The 19,071-nt window shown below is 38.0% G+C and overlaps 1 protein-coding gene and 1 long non-coding RNA gene across 3 annotated transcripts; one reads left to right on the top strand and one right to left on the bottom strand.

Annotated features, from left to right (window-relative positions):
• Window positions 1–1,806: 1,806 nt before the first annotated feature.
• LOC146713838 (NLR family CARD domain-containing protein 3-like) lies at window positions 1,807–14,695 on the bottom strand. Of its 2 annotated transcripts, XM_085450302.1 has the most exons (11): window positions 14,589–14,695; window positions 13,715–13,822; window positions 13,034–13,138; window positions 12,809–12,895; window positions 11,967–12,008; window positions 9,474–9,652; window positions 7,335–9,111; window positions 6,939–7,112; window positions 6,518–6,691; window positions 5,562–5,608; window positions 1,807–4,584 (listed from the first exon to the last, which is right to left on the bottom strand). In XM_085450302.1, the coding sequence occupies exons 2-11, from the start codon at window positions 13,801–13,803 to the stop codon at window positions 4,052–4,054; spliced, it is 3,207 nt and encodes a 1,068-aa protein (XP_085306428.1). In that variant the 5' UTR covers window positions 13,804–13,822; window positions 14,589–14,695; the 3' UTR covers window positions 1,807–4,051. The 2 variants fall into 2 exon arrangements, with proteins under 2 accessions (XP_085306428.1, XP_085306431.1); XM_085450305.1 differs by lacking the exon at window positions 11,967–12,008.
• Window positions 14,696–16,189: 1,494 nt separating this feature from the next.
• On the top strand, window positions 16,190–17,068 carry LOC146713837 (uncharacterized). Its single transcript, XR_014919291.1, has 2 exons — window positions 16,190–16,225; window positions 16,820–17,068. It is a non-coding gene; the product is annotated as an uncharacterized LOC146713837 (long non-coding RNA).
• The last annotated feature ends 2,003 nt before the right edge of the window (window positions 17,069–19,071 follow it).

The raw sequence follows: 19,071 nt of genomic DNA, 5'->3' as shown, positions 1-19,071 counted from the left end.
AGCGTTCGCGATGTCTTCTCTCGGCGTCTGTCTTGTGTCAGTGACATAAAAGACGGATTTAATGCGACGTGACCGTTCAAACAGCAGTCGCTTTCTAAAACATCAGTTATGTATCGGATTCAGCACCACATACGAAAGTGACCTTGATCGGATTTGTGCCGTTCACACTGTCATACCATGATCGGATATGGGTCGCATAGGGTCAGAAAAGTCGGATTTGATGTGCTTTCGCCTGCAGTGTGAACGTAGCCAAAGAGTGAATAGTAGACTCTCACTAAATTATATATTTTTCATCTCTGTTCACAATTTTCTGGATTTCTTTTTTATAAGACTAAGACTGAACTTTATTTTTCCATGTTTGGCAATGTTCACATTCTGTTTAACTTGTTGCTTTTTTGAAGAAGTGATGCAGACTAATGAATCAGTCTAGTGACAAAAGTTACAAACAGTTGTTTGAAATGAAAGCTGTTTGTTCAAAACAGAAATTGTGAATGAGTTTATTATCTAAATAAATTTGCTGCTAGGCTTTCTGTCATAGTTTCGTTTAGAAGGATTCCTGCCATGTGGGGAATAATGTAAAAAGTTTGAGAATAACTGGATTATTGCAATATCAAGTTGTGCCTATTTCTCAGATGGACAGCAAGTGGAGAGTGATAGATGAGATGAGGAGATGGAAGGAGGAAGAGAGGCAAAGAGTGATTCACAGGCAGAGCCGAGTTTATTTCTCACTTTTGTTGCCTTATGGTTCCAAGCACTGTCGCCAATCTTTGCATTTTATTATTATCTCATAACACTTGTTCAATAAGCTACCATTTCTCCTGTGGACTTTCTAATGTCTACAGTCTCCGATCAGCACAGCCCTGCCCTCCAGCCCTATCAGCAGCAGCAGCAGGAACAACATTGTACCCATCAGGTAACACATAGACTACGTTTGCTTTGCATTGTCCCTACCTGATGACACTAATATAGTAAGATATGATCCCATATTGGATTCTTGGACAATTTACAGTATATAGGTACACTTCTCAATCAACACTACAAATACTAGAACTACTGATAGCTGAATAAAAGGGGGGAAAAGTCATATCTCACAGAATCCCACAGAAAATAAAAAGCAATATCACAAATGAATGAGAAACATGCCTGATTAGCTAAATCAGAATTTTTTAAAATAGCCAGTGCTGGTGCTTAGCTTAGGAACAGATGGTGCAGCTGCTGTGATGATTTATTATAGGGGTAGCCACAATCCAAAGCTCAGTCATTCCAAAGTAATTTGTCAGTGAGACAGGATGACATCTGTGAAGGGTAGGGTCTTTTTTCTTTAAAACAAACTAAGTATTTTTTTTAAATTGTGAAACAAAATATTTGATTAACAAAAAATACAAAAGGACAATAAAGTTTATGGTGCCTAAACCTAGTGGGTTTAAGTGAAAGTAAAAAGCAAGTAAAGAAGGGAATTTCAATAGAAAACAATTCCCACAGGAAACAAACTAGGACGTGTTTGGCAGTTAACTGGTGGTGTTATGTTTAAGTAGCATGGGTACAAAACACAGTTATGCTGCTCTTTGACCACACAGTGAATGAGGCTTGTAGAAAAGGGACAGAATTTTGACACTGAGAACAATGTGAATAGTCTGTCAGTAGATGATCTACACCACTGCCGCCTGCCAGATTGTGTATATTATGTATGTATTTGTATGAATTCTAGCTGTGGCAGCTGGTTTAGAATTTTACAGTTTACGAGCATCCTGTGTCGAATCTGTACAAATACAGTGACCATTAGAAATAAGTGAGCATCTGAAGGTACCCATTTATTTTATATTTATTTTGTGACTGGAGACATGATGTCATTTATTTAAGAAAAACTAAGAGGTTTTTTTTAACAGAACAGCAGCACTTGATGGTACAGGTTACTTTAATATTCCAGTCTATTTTTTAAAAAGCACATTTAAAACTAAATGTACATATAGAAAATATTAAAAGCAGTTTTTCATCAGTCTAACATCAGAGGGAGGGGAACAAACTTGCTGCCAATCAAAAAAGAAACACACACACACACACACACACACACACACACACACACACACACACACACACACACACTGCTAAGGTATCTTTTATTCTCTGCTTTATTGTATACTTTACATTCAAATCGACATAAAAGAACCAGACTAATACTTAAGATAAACGCTTATCTTAAGTACATAAAGACTAGTACATAAGGAATGTTAATTCCTTATGTACTAGTGCAACTTTGCTGCTTGCTCCACTTTTACTTCATCCCGAGAGAGCAGCTTAAGCTATCAAATCAACACTGACATAATGCTTTTAAAGTAGAGAGACTCGACCATATTTACCTCGTTAATGTATCTCAAAACTTTAATGTGAGGAATCATTTTTTCCTACAACACACTTGTTTCAAAACTTTGAGTATAATTTTGATATAAAATATTGTGAGCTGGAAACCAAGAGACAACCACTTTTTTTCCTCAGGGTGGTTATATTTCAAACTAACAACACTCCCATTAGCTGTAAATAAATATAGTATACACTTCATGTAAAACACTTTTTTAGCACTGATACTGTAAGCATGTTGGTCTGCTAAAGAAAGTATGTAATACAAACGCATTCATTCAAAAGATAATATGTTTAAAATGAGATCTACACCAACAGGTAACAGCCAGTGTGTAGACTTAACCTGGGCTGCGGTAAACTGCAGGTAAACTAGCAAATTAACAATGTGGCTTATGTGTAAGTACAAGAAAGAAGATCTGCTATCAACCACCTGCCTGCTTCCTGGCTGTTCGGCTACTAGTCTATTCTGTTGTTTACCACACTGTCAAACTCAATGCTAACATTATTTTCCCAGTCCTGTGTGACAAATATGTGGTTTTAGAAATCATGTTTCATTATGATGAGTCATATAAAAGGTGGCTGTAGCTCAGGTGGTAGAGCAGGTCATCCACTGATCGGAAGGTTGGTGGTTCGATTCCTGGCTTCCCCTAGTCTGCATGCCAAATATCCTTGGGCAAGATACTAACCCGAAATTGCTCTCCGATGCATTCATCGGAGTATGAATGTGTGTGAATGTCAGTTGTGCTTGTGTGAATGGGTGAATGCACAAGTTGTGTAAAGCGCTTTGAGTGCTCAGAAGAGTGGAAAAGTGCTATATAAGAACCAGTCCATTTACCATAACTCATGTTACATATAATATTTTATATGTAGCATAAAAACTGTTAGGCCACTTAGTGAAGACAGGAGCTCCACGCCCTTTTCCCACAACTTGGGCACTATTCCAGAGTCAGGAGAGCTTATTTTTGACATTTTATGACAGTATTGACAGTATCCATATAGATGTGTTGGCTAAAAGTGTAGCTATTTTGCAATCAAGCAGTTGAGGGTTTAAAATAAAAGTGAAATGAAAATTATCTATGGATGTTCATTTTCCTCAAATGAACCAAATTTTTATTTATTTAACTTAATCTGTCAAGAAATCACTTCTTAAAAAACCATTTTTCATCACTTTAAAAACTGTATGTGTCACTAAAATAACCATATATACATATTCATACTTAAGGTTATGTTTATAAAACAAAGTTACTAACAGAATAGTGAGCACGTTTTCTTGTCTTATCCTCTCTGCAGGATCAACTGATCACTTCAAGAGGGCAACTTTTTTGACCTTGTGTTTGTCTGTTAAAGATAATGAACTGGTTCCTATACAGCACATTTCTGCTCTATTGGAGCACTCAAAGCACTTGTCTTCTTCACCCATTCACAAAAGCACTATTTCTCTGCTCTTTCTACCTAACATTCACACTCCAACAGGTGCGGAGTGTCAGAGAGGGCGGAGTTAGTATCTTATCCCAGGATAGTTGGCATGCAGGCTGAAGCAGACTAAGATTGAACCGCCATCCTTGTAATTACTAGGTAACCTGCGCTACCACCTGAGCTACAGCCTTCTCCACAGTGCTCAGGCTTCAACTGATGTCTAGCCTTCCTGAAGTTGTTTAGCAGGCATTCATTTTCTAACCTACAGTGAAACTTCTTTCTACGGTAGCTGACAAAACAATACAGAGGAACAGGTGTGAAGTTCAACAGCAGGGTAGAGGGGATCAGTGAAGGTTGTTTTGAAGGTGTGGAGGTGAATGAGGCTACCAGAAAAAACTCTGTAAAAGGACAAAGTGCCAGCTTCCCAATCCAGATACACCCCAACCCGACTGCAGCGCAAACACTGAGATGATACACAGACCTTCTCTTTGTTGTGCTGAACAAAACAACCATCAGCAGAGCAAATCAGACACCAAGACTTGTTGTTTTGTCCCAGCTTGCAGTCATCCACATCTCCTTTCCTGCCAATGCTTCTGTATGTTAACCCAACACATAAGGGCTCTGACACCTCCATCTCCAGGTAGCAGCGCTCTTTTAGTCCCTGCTCACACAGCACTTGCTGACAGCAATCAAACCTCTCTGTATGATCAGGATAAGCCTGCTCCTCCTCCACCCAGGTCACTTTTCTTTTGTCTTCAGAGAGCAGCAGGTTCTTGTGAGCTGTGTTGGAGTCCAAAGTGAGCGCACAGGCATCTGGAGGTAAGAAAACACTTATATAGTCAGTAAAGACTTTAATAGTATACCATTTGTCCACCACTGGCAGTATGAAGTACAGAGCTGTTGGGCAGTAATTAAAAAAAAAAAATCCATCAAAAGAAAGTTGTTCCTGAGTTAAAAGTCAACATTCTTCTCAAAATAACATTTCTGAATACACGAGTGATGTTTATTTTTCCTCTTAAAGGCAGAACCATGACAGGAATGTTTAAAATTGATCTTAAAAAGAAACAATGTATTTCTACGATTCTTAATATTTTATTGCTGTCCTTCAATATCCAGTATTTTTACATGTACCATTAGATCTAATAATCCTACAACTGTTTACAACTTGCATAGTTCCCATTTCTGTATAGCTGTATATCTCAGATTCTGTAAAGTTATTTATTTCATATTCTGTATAGTTTTTCATATTTATATCCTGTTCATAGCCTGTACATAGCTTGTACTCACTACAGCCTGTACATACTTATAGTTATAGAATATTCACAACATACTTCATACCGTGTACATTATAAAATACCATAATAGACCCATTTCTGTAATATACTTTCATATCTATACTATTGCCAATATATATTGTAATATATCTATATCACTAAAGCACTTCTGGATGGATGCAAACTGCATTTCGTTGCCCTGTACCTGTGCATGTGCAATGACAATAAAATTGAATTCTATTCTATTCTATTCTATTCTAATAAGTCTAAATCCTCTCTTACAGAAAACACTATGTAAAGAGGACCCACTGAAACTGATGGTGACTGTGGTGGTGTGTGGTAGAGACTGAGGGAGGCTCCTCGCTGGAAGCTCAGGTGAAACACAGAAAGCTGCTTTAAAACAAAAGTTCTGCCACATTAACCTGAAATGATCATGTTGTAATTAAGTCCTGTAGCATCTTAATGCCTTTAGAATTCAGACATTGAAACATTCAACAGATTCCTGTAGATACTCACATTTCTTCAATCCTGGGTGTATCCGGTGACTTCCACCATGTTCAAAACTGTGGAGGAAATTGAGTTTAAGAAATAGAAATGGAACTATTAATTAGTAATATATGCATCTATTCTGTTCACCACCCAACACCCAATATTGGTCTCTTGCTGGCTAAGAAAACAGAGTAATGATAAAGCTGAGTGCATGCTGGAGTCTGATCTTCACCAGGTAACAGAGGTGATGATTATTCAGGATTGCAGCATTTTAGCTTTAATTTCTATCCATACAGGTTGATGTATTAAATTTACTGTAGTCCAAGCTTTGCTTTGTGTTGTCGACTTTGTGCCTGTACTCATTAAAAGGAAGACAGTGTAGGGATTTGTTTGGTAGTAATGTAATAAGAGGTGTAACAAATTACCTTCTTCAGTGGGTGATTAAGTAAAATACTCCATTACGTTTAAGAAAAGTATGTTACTTTTTTGAGTAACAACCAGGGTACTTGACTTGTTAGGAAACAGAAAATTACTCTGTATCACTCTACGAGTATTACAGCACGAAACTCCAGTAAAAAGGTGGCGGTGCTCTAATCTTTAGGTGGTGAAAAAGCAAAAACTAAAGTTTAAAACACTTTAGATTAAGATCAGACTTTCTTCTCCTCATTGTGATGCATCTTCTTGTAAATGGTACATATACAAATAATAATAATAATATAGTGATGTGTTCTGTTTGTTTGTTAACTAGCTGTTATTATTATTATTACTATTTTTAGTTTGTTCAAGGGCTACAAGAGGGAAATAAACTTATTCTCAATCGTTAACAGGAAATAGAAAGCATTTTGCGATGAAGACTAACAGAACATTTTGAGCTGGCTCTCATCCATTAAAAAACTTGTCAAACAGCTTCCTGGGGTGTTTCCGTGCTTGCTTTGAGCTTGGGGACCATTTTCCAAACAGTGCATGATAAAGGAAAACATTACTTGACTTGGCTGAGCCGGTATTGTGGATCATTCCTCAGCTCAGAGAGCTTCTTCTCTCCATATTCTCCTGGATAGTTGTAACTCAGGTCCAACTCTTTCAGATGTGAGGGGTTTAACTTCAGAGCTTTGACCAAATAATCACAGCCTTGTTCTGTCACCAGACACCCAGATAACCTGAGAAAAGAATAGTTTGATACATATAAATGCAGCTTTTAGAAGATTTAGAAATCCATCAGCAGGACTACATCTGTTGCATCGCTAAAAGACTAAATGACTGCAGGAATGAGTATTTACAGGGCAGATGCTATGAAGAACAGGACCTGTGCTAAAATAACTTCTGCCAGGTGATATCTGTTTCACTTTGTAGGAGGTTGGATGGGTTGTCTATGTTTATATTATGATACATAAACATGTAATGTACCTCAGAGTTTCCAGTCTGCAGCACTGACTCAACAGTCCTTTAGAGAGCAGCTCCACTCCTGAATCTTTCAGGTCATTGTTGCTCAGGTCCAGATCTCGTAGAGGTGAGAAGGGGTATTTGAGAGCAGCGACCAGATGATCAACCCACTCTTCACTTACTTTACAGTCTGCTAGTCTATGGAGGGTGATGGGTGTTTATTAATTTTTATAGAAACAGATAGATGTAAAGAAAAGGCATGTTTAAAGATACTTAATGGCCAACCATGTGATTGCCATTTGTAATACAGAGGACTTGTCCCCTCTCCTTCCTCTTTTGCATTCTGGCTAATAGTCCAGTTCGCTGAAATTATTTAAGGGTGAAGAGTTTATCTCACAAACAAGAGTGAAAAAAACTTACAAGGCCTTTTTGCTGCTCCTCACTGCTGGTATCAGCCTCCGTCTGCCCTCATCTGATGTGTTGTAACTCTTCAAGTCCAAGACTTCCAGATCATTCTTTGATGCCTGCAGCATGTAGGCCAGTGCAGAGCAGTGCAGGGGAGTCAACTCTGTTTTTGAATGATCTGACAGTGCGAGATATTTCTGAATCTCATCTTTGACTTTGTGATCTCTCATCTCGACCATAGTCTGGAAAAGGTTGATGCAGCTGTCTGGAGAGAGGTTCTTCCTTCGCACAGATTTGATGTGAGTCAACATTTTCTTGTCAGTATCTTGGCTTCGATCTGTTGGAGTCAGCAGACCATGAAGGACTCTGTGATTGGGTTCAACCATGAGGCCAAGGAGGAATCTCAGGAAGAAGTCCAGGTGGCCATTTTTCTTCTCCAGCACTTTGTCTACTGTTATTTTAAGAAGTTCAATTAAAGTATGCTCCTTGCCCTTTACATCAAAGAAGATGCTGAGATCTTTAGTATCATTGTTAATGAAACAGTCATAGATGTAGAGAGCTGCAAAGAACTCCTGCACAGTCAGATGCACAAAGAAGAAGACATTTTTCTGGAAAATTATTTTTTCTTCCCGAAGAACTGTGGTGCAAAATCCAGAGTCAATGGATGCTGCTTTAACATCAATGCCACAGGCCTCCAGATCTTCCTCATAGAAGATAAGATTTTTCTTCAGCAGCTGCTCAAATGCAAGCTTGCCGAGTTTCAGAAGAAATTTCCTCTGTGTTTTCAGAAGCTTCTCTTTGTTTGTCTCAACGTCCTTGTCATATTTTCTACTTCTGTGTTTTGTTTGGACACAGAGAAAGTGTGCCATCATTTCTGTAAGAGTTTGAGGAATTTCAGTTTTCTCGTCTCCTCCAAAGACTTCCTGGAATAACACTGCAGAAATCCAGCAGAAGATCGGGATCTGACACATGCTGTCGAGACTCTGTGAAGACTGAATATGTTTAATGATCCTTTCAGCAAGATCTGGATCATGACTAAACCTCCTCCTGAAGTATTCAGCTTTTTGTGAGTCATTGAACCCTCTTATCTCTGTCACCATGTCAACATGCTCAGCAGGGATCTGATTGGCTGCTGCTGGACGGGAAGTAATCCAGAGCTTTGCATCAGGAAGAAGCTTACCCTGGATGATGTTTGCTAGGAGATCCCTCACAGGTGCTGCTTCCTTGACAGATGTTATAGACTTAATGCCTTCAAAGTCCAGCTGAAACCTGCTTTCATCCAGACCGTCCAGGATCAGGACAGTCTTGGTTTTGGTATAGTCCACTGAATCTTTGAGTTCAGACAGTGTGGGGTGAAATAAAGTCAGGAGCTCATGTAGGCTTTTTTCACCTGAAATCAAATTCAGCTCTCTGAAAGCAAGACTGAAAACAAAGTCTACATCCTGGTTTGCCTTCTCTTCGGCCCAGTCAAGAATCAACTTCTGCACAGAAAATGATTTTCCAATTCCTGCGACGCCCTTCGTCACAACTGTTCTGTGAGGTTTGTCTTGATCAGGCAACGGTCTGAAGATGTCACTCAGACTGACTGATGAACACGTTTCCAGTTTACTTGTGCCATATCTGAACTCATGCTCTGTACGAGGCCCTTCACTCTCCCCAGTGGTGATGTAGAGCTCTGTATAGATGTTGTTCAATGGACTTGGCTTGTCACCATTACCTTCAGACACCAAAAAAAATTTCTTTTGCATCGCTTCTTTCCATGTCTTCTTTGCCTCAAACAGTTTGATGTCATCTGTAACAATGAAATGCAAGATGAACAAGCCCAAAATTACATTGTTAATACCAAATGATTTCATTTTTTTAAATGGTAAAAATGCAAAATCACAAAATGACAAAGAGAACAAATCTTGAAATTAAAGTTTTCATTGGTTTAATTGTTTAAATTTTGGGTAAGATGAAAAAAAAATTAAAATCCAGAAAATTCACCAATTAAAAAGAACCCTACACACCTAAAAAACTGTGTATAAAAGAGATGTTTTATTAACAAGAAAATCCCAAATATTCAAACATTCAAAATACCGCTCAAACTCATTTTACATCTAATAAGAGTTTAAAACTTTTCTCATAGTAGTTATACAAATTCTTAATACTTACCATTGTCATCTTCAGTATCTTTCAAGCTTTTCAATGTTATTCTGGATTTCTTTCCACACTGTGGACAGGAGTCCTCTGCTGGTGAATCAGACTGATCTGAACTTACACACTGTTTGCAGGACTCATGTCCACACATGAACTGGACTGGATCCTTTAAAACCTCCTTACACACTGGACAGCTGGATTAGATGGGAGATGAAGAAAACATTTCGTTATTATTGTGCATCACACACAGTGATATCACTGTATCTGAGGCAGCATTTGATCTACAAACAAAGAAATTATTCTCCTGTATTCAGAAACCTGTTGGTCTGGAGATTTATATCTATATTGCTATGGAAAATAAACAGCCTTAAAACATCACCTTCATACACCATCAACGTTCACTCAGTCTGCATCTGCATCCGTTTAGAGTTCACAAATATCAACCGTAATATTCCTCAGCAGAAACTAATGTTGCCCCTTTAGCAGGATTAATCTAGACCCTGTTGAAAAGACCTCCAGGTTCTTCAAGTATTTTGTCACACGATGCAGAATTCATAATCTAATTTGTGACTGTTGGAAAACATTGATCTATATTCTGCATGAAAGCTCACTGTTGTTACTAGATCAAGGTTTTTCTTTGAAAAAGCTATCTATTGTGTGCCAATATCTATTGAGGCCACATAACTGTTTCTCAATTAATCTGTTCTACGACATTATTCCAAAAAGCCTGCCTTTGTGTTCACGAGCAAACTAGATTTAGTGTAATGTTTCTGTATGAAAGCAAAGGGTTTTCCTGGTAAAATCCCATGCAGCTAAAACGTGCTGAACAGCTGCACTTAACAATACGGACAGTTGAAGAGCACATTGTCTCATCAAATTTGGGGCCCTTGAAGATTTATTTTTTCATCAGATACACTATTGTTAGGCTAAATTTAATGAAGCATTAAGCATTACTCCACCAAAGTGACTGTGAGTACTCTGAAATCTAATCCAGTTTTGTATTATGCTTCTTAAGGTGAAATGATTATAACTTTTTCAAGGAATCAAAATCTGAATCGTAGCATGAGCGAATCACTCAGGACTCACTCACCCCCTCCCTCCTGGCTCACAGCTTCTTCTTCTTGGTTGGCAACTAATGTTAAGGCGCATTACCGCCCCCTGGCTCACAGCTCAGTGGACATTTACATGAGAAAATATATATTTGACACATTTGAAGAAAATACTAATAAAATAAAATAAAAATAAATAAAATAAATGTTCCCTTTAGAATTTTTTTCCTTGTTTTTCCTCCATGAAAAGAGAAACAAATTAGGTTTGAGTGAAAATGTACATTTTTTGCACTCTCTGGGCAACTGACTAAGTGACTCAAATGACGCAAAAATTCGATTCAATTTGGTGAGTGACTCATTCAAACTCGATTCAGTAAAAAGAATCAAATTTACCATCACTATGATGCTCATACACAACTTTGTGATCTGTAGTGAGAGTAGGGAGTAGGGAAGAAGTGGGAAAGAACCAGGAGAGGTGGAGGTACGCTAATCCTCTGACTATTAGTGCTAAAAGTCTACTCCTCAGTATTATACTTTGGATGGGAACATGTTCAGTGCGGTGCTGAGAGGTGTGTCGGAGGTGTAACGTATTTACTTGCATTCCTTTGTGAGTTAAAACTGTGTGCGTGGTTACCACGTGAGTATTGTAGGTTTAACTTTATCTGTGTTATTTGCTAAGTAGCTAGTCCCATTACTATCGCTAAGATGCGGCTTTGGGCTATTACAGGCAGCCTTGGTTTTAGCCCATATTCCATTTCATATATGACTTACTATTGTAGCTGTGAGTGGATGTAACTATCTTTATGGTTATTGCCTGAGTAGTTGTAACCTGTAGAGGTCCTGTTTGCTAACAGATATATATATATATCTATATATAGATAGATAGATAGATAGATAGATAGATAGATAGATAGATAGATAGATATATGTATACACACACACACACACACACGGGCAGAAAATTCATTTATGGTCTTAGGGTGCCCTCTAGTGGCCATGTTGTTATATTACAGATGGTATAACATTACGCTGAAAACCCACAGTATTGTATAAGCAGTGTTTTACATAGTGGTTAATACACAAATTAATTTTTCTGTTTACAGATGACCACACACACACACACACACACTCAAACCCCATTTACCTGCATGTAAATATATTGTAATTCAATCACATCCCTACCAATCCTGTTCATCCTGTTTATGCCATCTGCCTTCTCCTTCATTAAACTTATTTGAACTACATCAATGTGGAGTACCATTCCTTCTGACCGAGGACGACTCAGTTGAAGCGTGATCGGCAATCAGTGCAATCATATATTACAATTAGCATACCTGGAGAGAAGAGGAATGAGACGAGGAATGAAAGTCAGTAGAAACAAGATAGAACAGGTGAGAAAGAGAGGAAGACATGTGGGAGGGTAAACATGCAGAGATAGTGAAAGTGAAAGTTTAAATACCTGGGGTCAACCATCCAAAGCAATCGGCAGTGCACAGGAGATCTGAAGCATAAAGTGCAGGCACGGTGGAGCAGGTGGAGATGAGTGTCATGGGTAATTTGTGAAAGAAGGGTAGCAGTTAAAGGGAAGGTTTACAAGATCAGAATCAGAGACTATATATCACCAAGGTGCAATCACGAAAATAGCAGATGGCAGTAAGAACTGTAACAATGTATGGTTTAGAGTCGGTGACTGAAAAAGAAACAGGAGGCTGAGTTGAAAATGGTCATATTTTCATAGGGAGTAAGCAGAATGGACAATATCAGACATGCATACATCAGAGGGACAGCTCAGGTTTGGAGACAAAGTTAGAGGTAAGGCTGAGATTGTTTGGACATGTGCAGAGAGAGGATGGTGGATTTACTTGACAAAGGACTCTAACAGAGAGCTGCCAGGCAGGAGGAAAAGAGGAAGACCTCATGACCATGGATGTAGTGAAGAATGACACGCAGAGGATTGTTGTAAAAAAAGGAGCATGCTGGGAGCTTTATGTGACTCCTAAAGAAGATGAACACAGCCTATATAGGTGCTGTTTTTAAGAGGATCAAATGTTTGCTTTTTCAGATGGGTTTGAAAACTCAATGTGAAAACATGTCTTTGTGGAGTGTACACTTTGTTTCCATGCATGCTATGATTTGGGTAACTGGGTAAATATTGGGATCAAATTGAAAATTGAACTGAATAAAATTGCCATGCAAAAATACAGAAAAATCAACATGCCACATGTGAAACTGCAGGTCAGTCAGTCTGTCACTTAATCTTTAATGTGCTACATTTATTCCTTTGGGGGAGAAAAACTTTACCTTTGTGTCTTTCCAAAATTAGCTGGCTGGTACATGGATCCTTCACTCTTCATGGAGACAACACTGGGAACTCTGGACTCAGTTCCACTAAAAACGGAGATATTTGTATTTATTCTACAAAAAAGAAACCACCTGTGTTTCTATTGTATTTGTTTCCAGGAAAAGTGAAAGAAGAATAACTAACAAATTAATGGAAAACATTTTAAAGTACAAAATAAGGATTACCCCTGATGTTGCTTGTCACCAAAATTAGCTGGCTGGTACATGGATCCATCACTCTTCATAGACACAGAGCTGGGACCGGGAGAGTCATCTCTATTCTTCTGTGAACTGTTCAGAACAGGATATGAATCTTTTTTTTTCCTTTAAAAAAATAACAGTGAACCTTGATCCATGATGGACCTCTGAGCTAAATGCTAATAGGATGGCAGAAAAGGAATGTGAAGGCAGGTGACAAATGAAAGGAAAAACAACAATATGTTGGTGCGCTGGTTACATGAAGTGCATCAAGTGTCTTGTGAACTTTACGTGAGGGTGAACTCCATTCTCCTAAAAGATTTCCCTCTCACCTGATCAAGAAGCCCCAAACTTTTCCACAGCTGCTCAGCTGTTTGAGATCAGGCAAACATGTTAGACCAGAGTAACATCATTTTCATCCTCATCAGGTTATTCAGTGAGACCTCGTGTCATGCTCTATCCCTCAGAACAACTCCTTAATAATTTATAGACTCTTCCCTCTAAGGGGGTCCAAATCCTGCCAGCATAACATAGCCACTTTTTCCTTTAATATGTCACCTATCTGTAAGTATTAAACAAAGAGAGCTCTGTGTAGATAATAAACTGTAACCACACTGCACTAAAAACCGTTTTCCAATGTAGAGTTTCTTTATTTATGATCGGACATACCTGACTAGCAGCCCACTGCGGGAGCTGATTGGCTGTTTGGAGAGTGAGGGGGCGGAGTCAGCTTGTTTTCTCTTTCTTGTCTCAGACATTTCTGCAGCTGAAACACAACTAAATGAAAAAAACAGAGAATAGTTTGTAAATGATAAAAAATCCAGCTGTACAGACTTCATACAGTTTATTGGCAATTCCAGTGTTAAAGATCCTTCTTCCTGAACCTGAACTGCGATGAGCTGCAGTGACAGCTGGCAGCCTGTAGGTGGCAGCTGTGACTGCCACCTACAGTGACAGCTGTAGCTTTATTTATTTATTTACCCTCCTAGACACTAAATGCACTTTTTAAATATTCAATAAAGTTACTCTTTGTTTACAGACCTAATATTTTTGGTAATCACTGCACTGTCAGGTAAGATTTAAGATTGGTGCGACAGTGCAGGGCCTCTTTAACGGTCTTTTGTTTACACGGATGATCAATGACAGCGTGAAGGTGAAGCAGGTATTAAAAAACAAGTTAGAGTATCTATTTCAATCATACTATGAGGCAAGTCAAATCGAAAATGGAAGTAAAAGAATAACAATGCGAATTTGACTCGGTTTTATAACGTTACTGGAGTGTTTACAGGGTTAAACGTGGACATATGGATAAACACACGCAGCACCCTCGATCGCTCCTAAATAGTGAATTATAAAAATAATCGATGGCAGAGTTTGAGTTCGTTTACGCTGAGTCGCTGTAAACTGTGAAATCTGCTGCTGCGATGATCCTTCTTATGTGCGCAGTTACTGCAGTAAAACAAGATGTCGGCTGATTAAAAAAACACGCATCGCTCTGCCCGACAAAAGTCGACATAAAGCAGGAAGATAGGCGGTGACTTACTTTCACGCCATAAGAGTTTTGAAGTCTTTCTTATAACTCAATCAGTTATTGTGAAGGTTTCCTGACTCGCTGCTGCACTAAAGAATGGCACAAACTGGAAACTCTGTGTGTGTGTGTGTGTGTGTGAGCGTGTAGGGCTTGCTATTGTTGTTGTTGTTGCATTTCTTTAGTTTCACTTTCGTTTTTATAGTCTTTTATGCGCCTTTTTTGTCTATCGGATCTGTTGCTGATTGGACTGGATCGTTAGAGTCACATTAAAAATATATACTTTTGATCATTTTGAGAAAAAAGTTGAAATTTTATTTGTTGTTTCAGGACAAACTGCCACAGCTACTTATCTGTCTACAAAATACCTTGTTTAGATGAATTAGTGAAAACTTACTTCATAATCAGTTTTTGTAACAAAGAAAAAAATTACAAAAAAAAATTACAAAAAAAATTACAAATATTAAAAAAACATATTTATAATATAATAATATAATATTTATTTTATTTATAATATTTCTCTTTTAACACATATTATGTGTTGATCAGGATAAAGACACTGAAAAGAAAAACTGGTGCATCTTGAAAGAGTGGATTTGTAGAAAATTAAATGTCTGGTAATGGACAGATGCAAGTTTATCGATAATGACGATGGTTAAACCCTAAGGCAATAAAGAGGGTGATGATAAAGTGGCAAGAGAAGAGTTATTTAAACATTTTATATTTTCAAAAGCATCTTTTTTTTCCCTTCAGGCTTTTAGCCGAGTCATCATGAAGTGTTCACTGGAGCCTTTTGTGGCTGGTATCTGGAATTGGTTGGATTATAGGAACTCGATAAGTAAGTATTAAATCTGGTTCTTGTCATTCTTTCACTGAATAGAGAGAACACGACTCAGTTGGTCAAAACATTTATAATTATTTATTCAGTCATCTTCTGGAAGAGAGAGACATGTATGGGCTCAAAATGCTTTTTTACGCACACAAATCTTTTTTACACATACAAAACTGATTTACAAGTACAAAATATTTATGACCACATTTTGAGCCCATAGGACATGCACAGCCCAAAGCCAGTTGCAAATCTCTAGCATTAGAAACCAAAAATGTGTATCATATAGGTGTTATTTTGGTCCTTTACACGTCACACATAGATTCAATAAAAATAACTCATTCTGAGCTAACTTGATGTGTGTGTGTGTTACTTAGTTCTGCTTTTTCTCCCTGTACATGACTGAATTAACTGAAGTAAACTGAAGCTAATGACAAATCAAAGGTGCATCTATGTTCCTTACCTAATGTGTGGTTTCTACACAGCAAATTCAAAAGTGTTAAATGTTTTGGTGTTAATAGTCTTCTTGCAAAAGTAGAGTTAATTTTACTCTAAGTAGAGTCACATTCTTTTAATGTAAGTCCGAGGTGTAAAATGATAGTAGTTAAAATCGAGTGTTAAAAATGAGTGTTTCTCTGTCAAATCTGGAGGTGTTACAATGGAAACATTAACTCCTGACCTCTTAACTCTGAACTCCTACAGGGGCTATGACACCAACAGAGTAAATTCACAGACTCCGCCCCCAGCACGGCTCCAATCGAAGCTGAAGTGCAGCCGTTTCAGAACATTTTGCTCTATATATTTGAGTTGTTTGCCATGCTTGGTAAGTCATTTTTTCAAAGATTGTTTCAATTATTATTATGAGCTTTTACTTCTGTGGCTCTTTGGAATTGAGACAAAGCTGTGTGAAAGGCATTAGCCATGTTGCTCGGTGATAGCATAATATTCTGTTTTAGCTAGCTGAAAGGTATTGTTTGCGGGCAAATACCACAGCCTTGAAAAAAAGCTTGCATGTGAATTTTCAGTCAAACCTTTGGTCAAATACACCTAAAACAATGTCTAGAATGTGAAATATTGGTATAATGGTGCTACTTGAAGCCTGAAAACGATCGCCCATAAAAAAAAATCAAAAAACGAGCAGACAGCAGTAGCTGACGTCCTGACTGGATTCTACGTTAGCATAGATCCCTCCAGAGTTTTGTGCACACGGTTTAGGTAAAAATGAAAAAGGTTGAGGTTTTACATTTAGTTCAGTATTACCTGTTGCCTGTGTCCTTGTCTTTTGGGAAAATACTTTACACAAGTAATGGCTCAAAGAGGATTCCTTTTTTTTTTTTTTTTACTGTGCTGCAATTGTTTACTGGATTATTTGTGCCGTTAATTAGTGTCAACTAATTTTTATTCAATCTCCGCACAGGATATGCTTGTGAAGATGGAATATGGGGGAGAGCAGAAGTGCGTTGAAGTTCCACAAAGGGATGAATGAAGGACATGCATATTGTATTGAAGAAATAAGTGATGAGAATGCTGTTATTTGCATTTACCATGTCAGACCTTTTGATAAACAAAATTCTAATGAAAGTGAGAACATGTACACTGTTACATCTTTCAGAAAATGTTTTGAAATTGTGGTGCACAGTTCAGAATAAATGTTTTTCAAAAACCATTGCGTCTTTTTAGTAAATGTTTATTTCCAAAAGAAATTTCTAGAAGTTCAGAACAGTAAAATTCCCGCTTTTTAGAATGAATTAGAAGATAACTCTTAAGTAGTTAAACTAAAATACTCTTTGAGAGTTAATATATAAACTCTTAACACCAAGTGTTAAATGATCAACTCCAGACAGATTTGGTGTTTAACACTAAATCAGAGTTAACGTACCAACTCTCCAAAAAGAGTTAAATTAACACTCTCTGGTGTGGACCCATATAGACACTTTAATAGTGTTGAAATCAAATCCGACAGTGTTAATTTGGACATGCTGGATTTGCTGTGTATAATCTCAAAAATCAGGAATGTAAAATAACCCAAAACCCTGTAATAACTATAATTAGTTGACTCTTCAAGTCTCTCATTCTGCAATTTTAAATGGTAAATGGCCTGTATTTGTATAGCGCTTTATTTAGTCCTTTAACTTCAACTTCAGCTGTAGCAACCTTCAGCAGTTCATTAACTCCATCTGGTTGAGTAAAATGTCACTAACTTGCACGACACCTGCTATAAACTGTGCACATATGGAAGCCAATCAGAGATCGTACACTGTTAAACTTTCAACATCTGAGTTTATTATTAGCTGTTGAGGTTAAGCATTCAGTCAACACAGAAACACTGGGAAGGATGTCTTTTGTGGGGCGATCGTGGCTCAAGAGTTGGGAGTTCTCTTTGTAATCGGAAGGTTGCCGGTTCGAGCCCCGGCTCGGACAGCCTCGGTCGTTGTGTCCTTGGGCAAGACACTTCACCTACCGCCTACTGGTGTTGGCCAGAAGGGGCGATGGTGCGATATGGCAGGCTCGCTTCTGTCAGTCTGCCCATGGGCAGCTGTGGCTACAACTCTAGCTTGCCTCCACCAGTGTGTGAATGGGTGGATGACTGGGTGTGTAAAGCGCTTTGGAGTCCCTAGGGGGGACTAGTAAAAAGCGCTATACAAATACCATTTTGTTCTCTGTAAGGACCAGCGATGGATGTGGGGCTGAAGCCTTTAGGTTTATATTGTTAAAAAGTAATTATGAGAGAATTTGTTTCAGGTCATTTTTCAGAGTAACATGAAAGTAACATAATGAATAATGTAACAAATTAACTTTTAGTAAACTACTGCATTACTTCTAAGAAAGGTGTTCTGTGTAATATATCACCTTCCTTGAGTAATAACCTCAACAGCGGTAAGCACAGATAATTTTTGTTGATGATGAGAAACGCAAACATACTGCTCATGTATATGCACAACATTAAGTTGCTGTTTTTTAAAGTTTTAAAATCCGTGTAAAATTAACCCTCTGATGCATGAATTATGAAAGCCTTGGTCAAGATTTTTTTCTTAAGTGCTTTTATTCTTCTCAGGACATGAAAAAAAATGTTTAACTCTTTTTTTTCCAAAAATATGTTTTTTTATAAAGTTATAAACTTGTCCACTCCAGTGGACTACATGCGCCTGAGCACTTAGCATGAAATACTGTGAATTTACTGTAAAAATTAATTACCTCGTGTTCTATTGTAAATATACAAACACTTGTTTGCTTGTATCCTTTGAAAAACATCTCAGCAATTTTTTTGGAACTTTCAACTCATAAGGCCCCAATGTTTAGACGTAAATAACAAAACCAATCAACAGTCCTAGCTGTGAATCCTACACCTGAATATGGCAAACTATCTCCAACAAGAGAAACATTTTTGAGTCTACACAGTTCTATAACGATGCAGGACAGTATTACCAAGCCCTTAGTAGCATGCTGGAAGAAAACACAAACTGACATCTTAGTCTCTGCATCTCCAAACAGTTCTATGTTCATCACACCTAGGCTGTGCGAAAGTTTGCAACGCATCCAGGGCACAATGGCACACAGCATTGCATGCAGATGTATTTGGTCTTCCGTGTGCACGCAACATCATGGCACCTGTTTGCATTTTTCACCTCGGTCAGTTGGGGCCAGTGATATCCTGTGGCAAACCTGACC

This window comes from Copadichromis virginalis, linkage group LG3 (assembly GCF_057382275.1).
Source record: "Copadichromis virginalis isolate Kocher_CV1m ecotype Utaka linkage group LG3, C_Virginalis_male_GT1.1, whole genome shotgun sequence".
Taxonomy (NCBI): domain Eukaryota; kingdom Metazoa; phylum Chordata; class Actinopteri; order Cichliformes; family Cichlidae; genus Copadichromis; species Copadichromis virginalis.
Note: the sequence above shows the minus strand (reverse complement) of the source record. Positions and strands in the feature narration are given on the sequence as shown.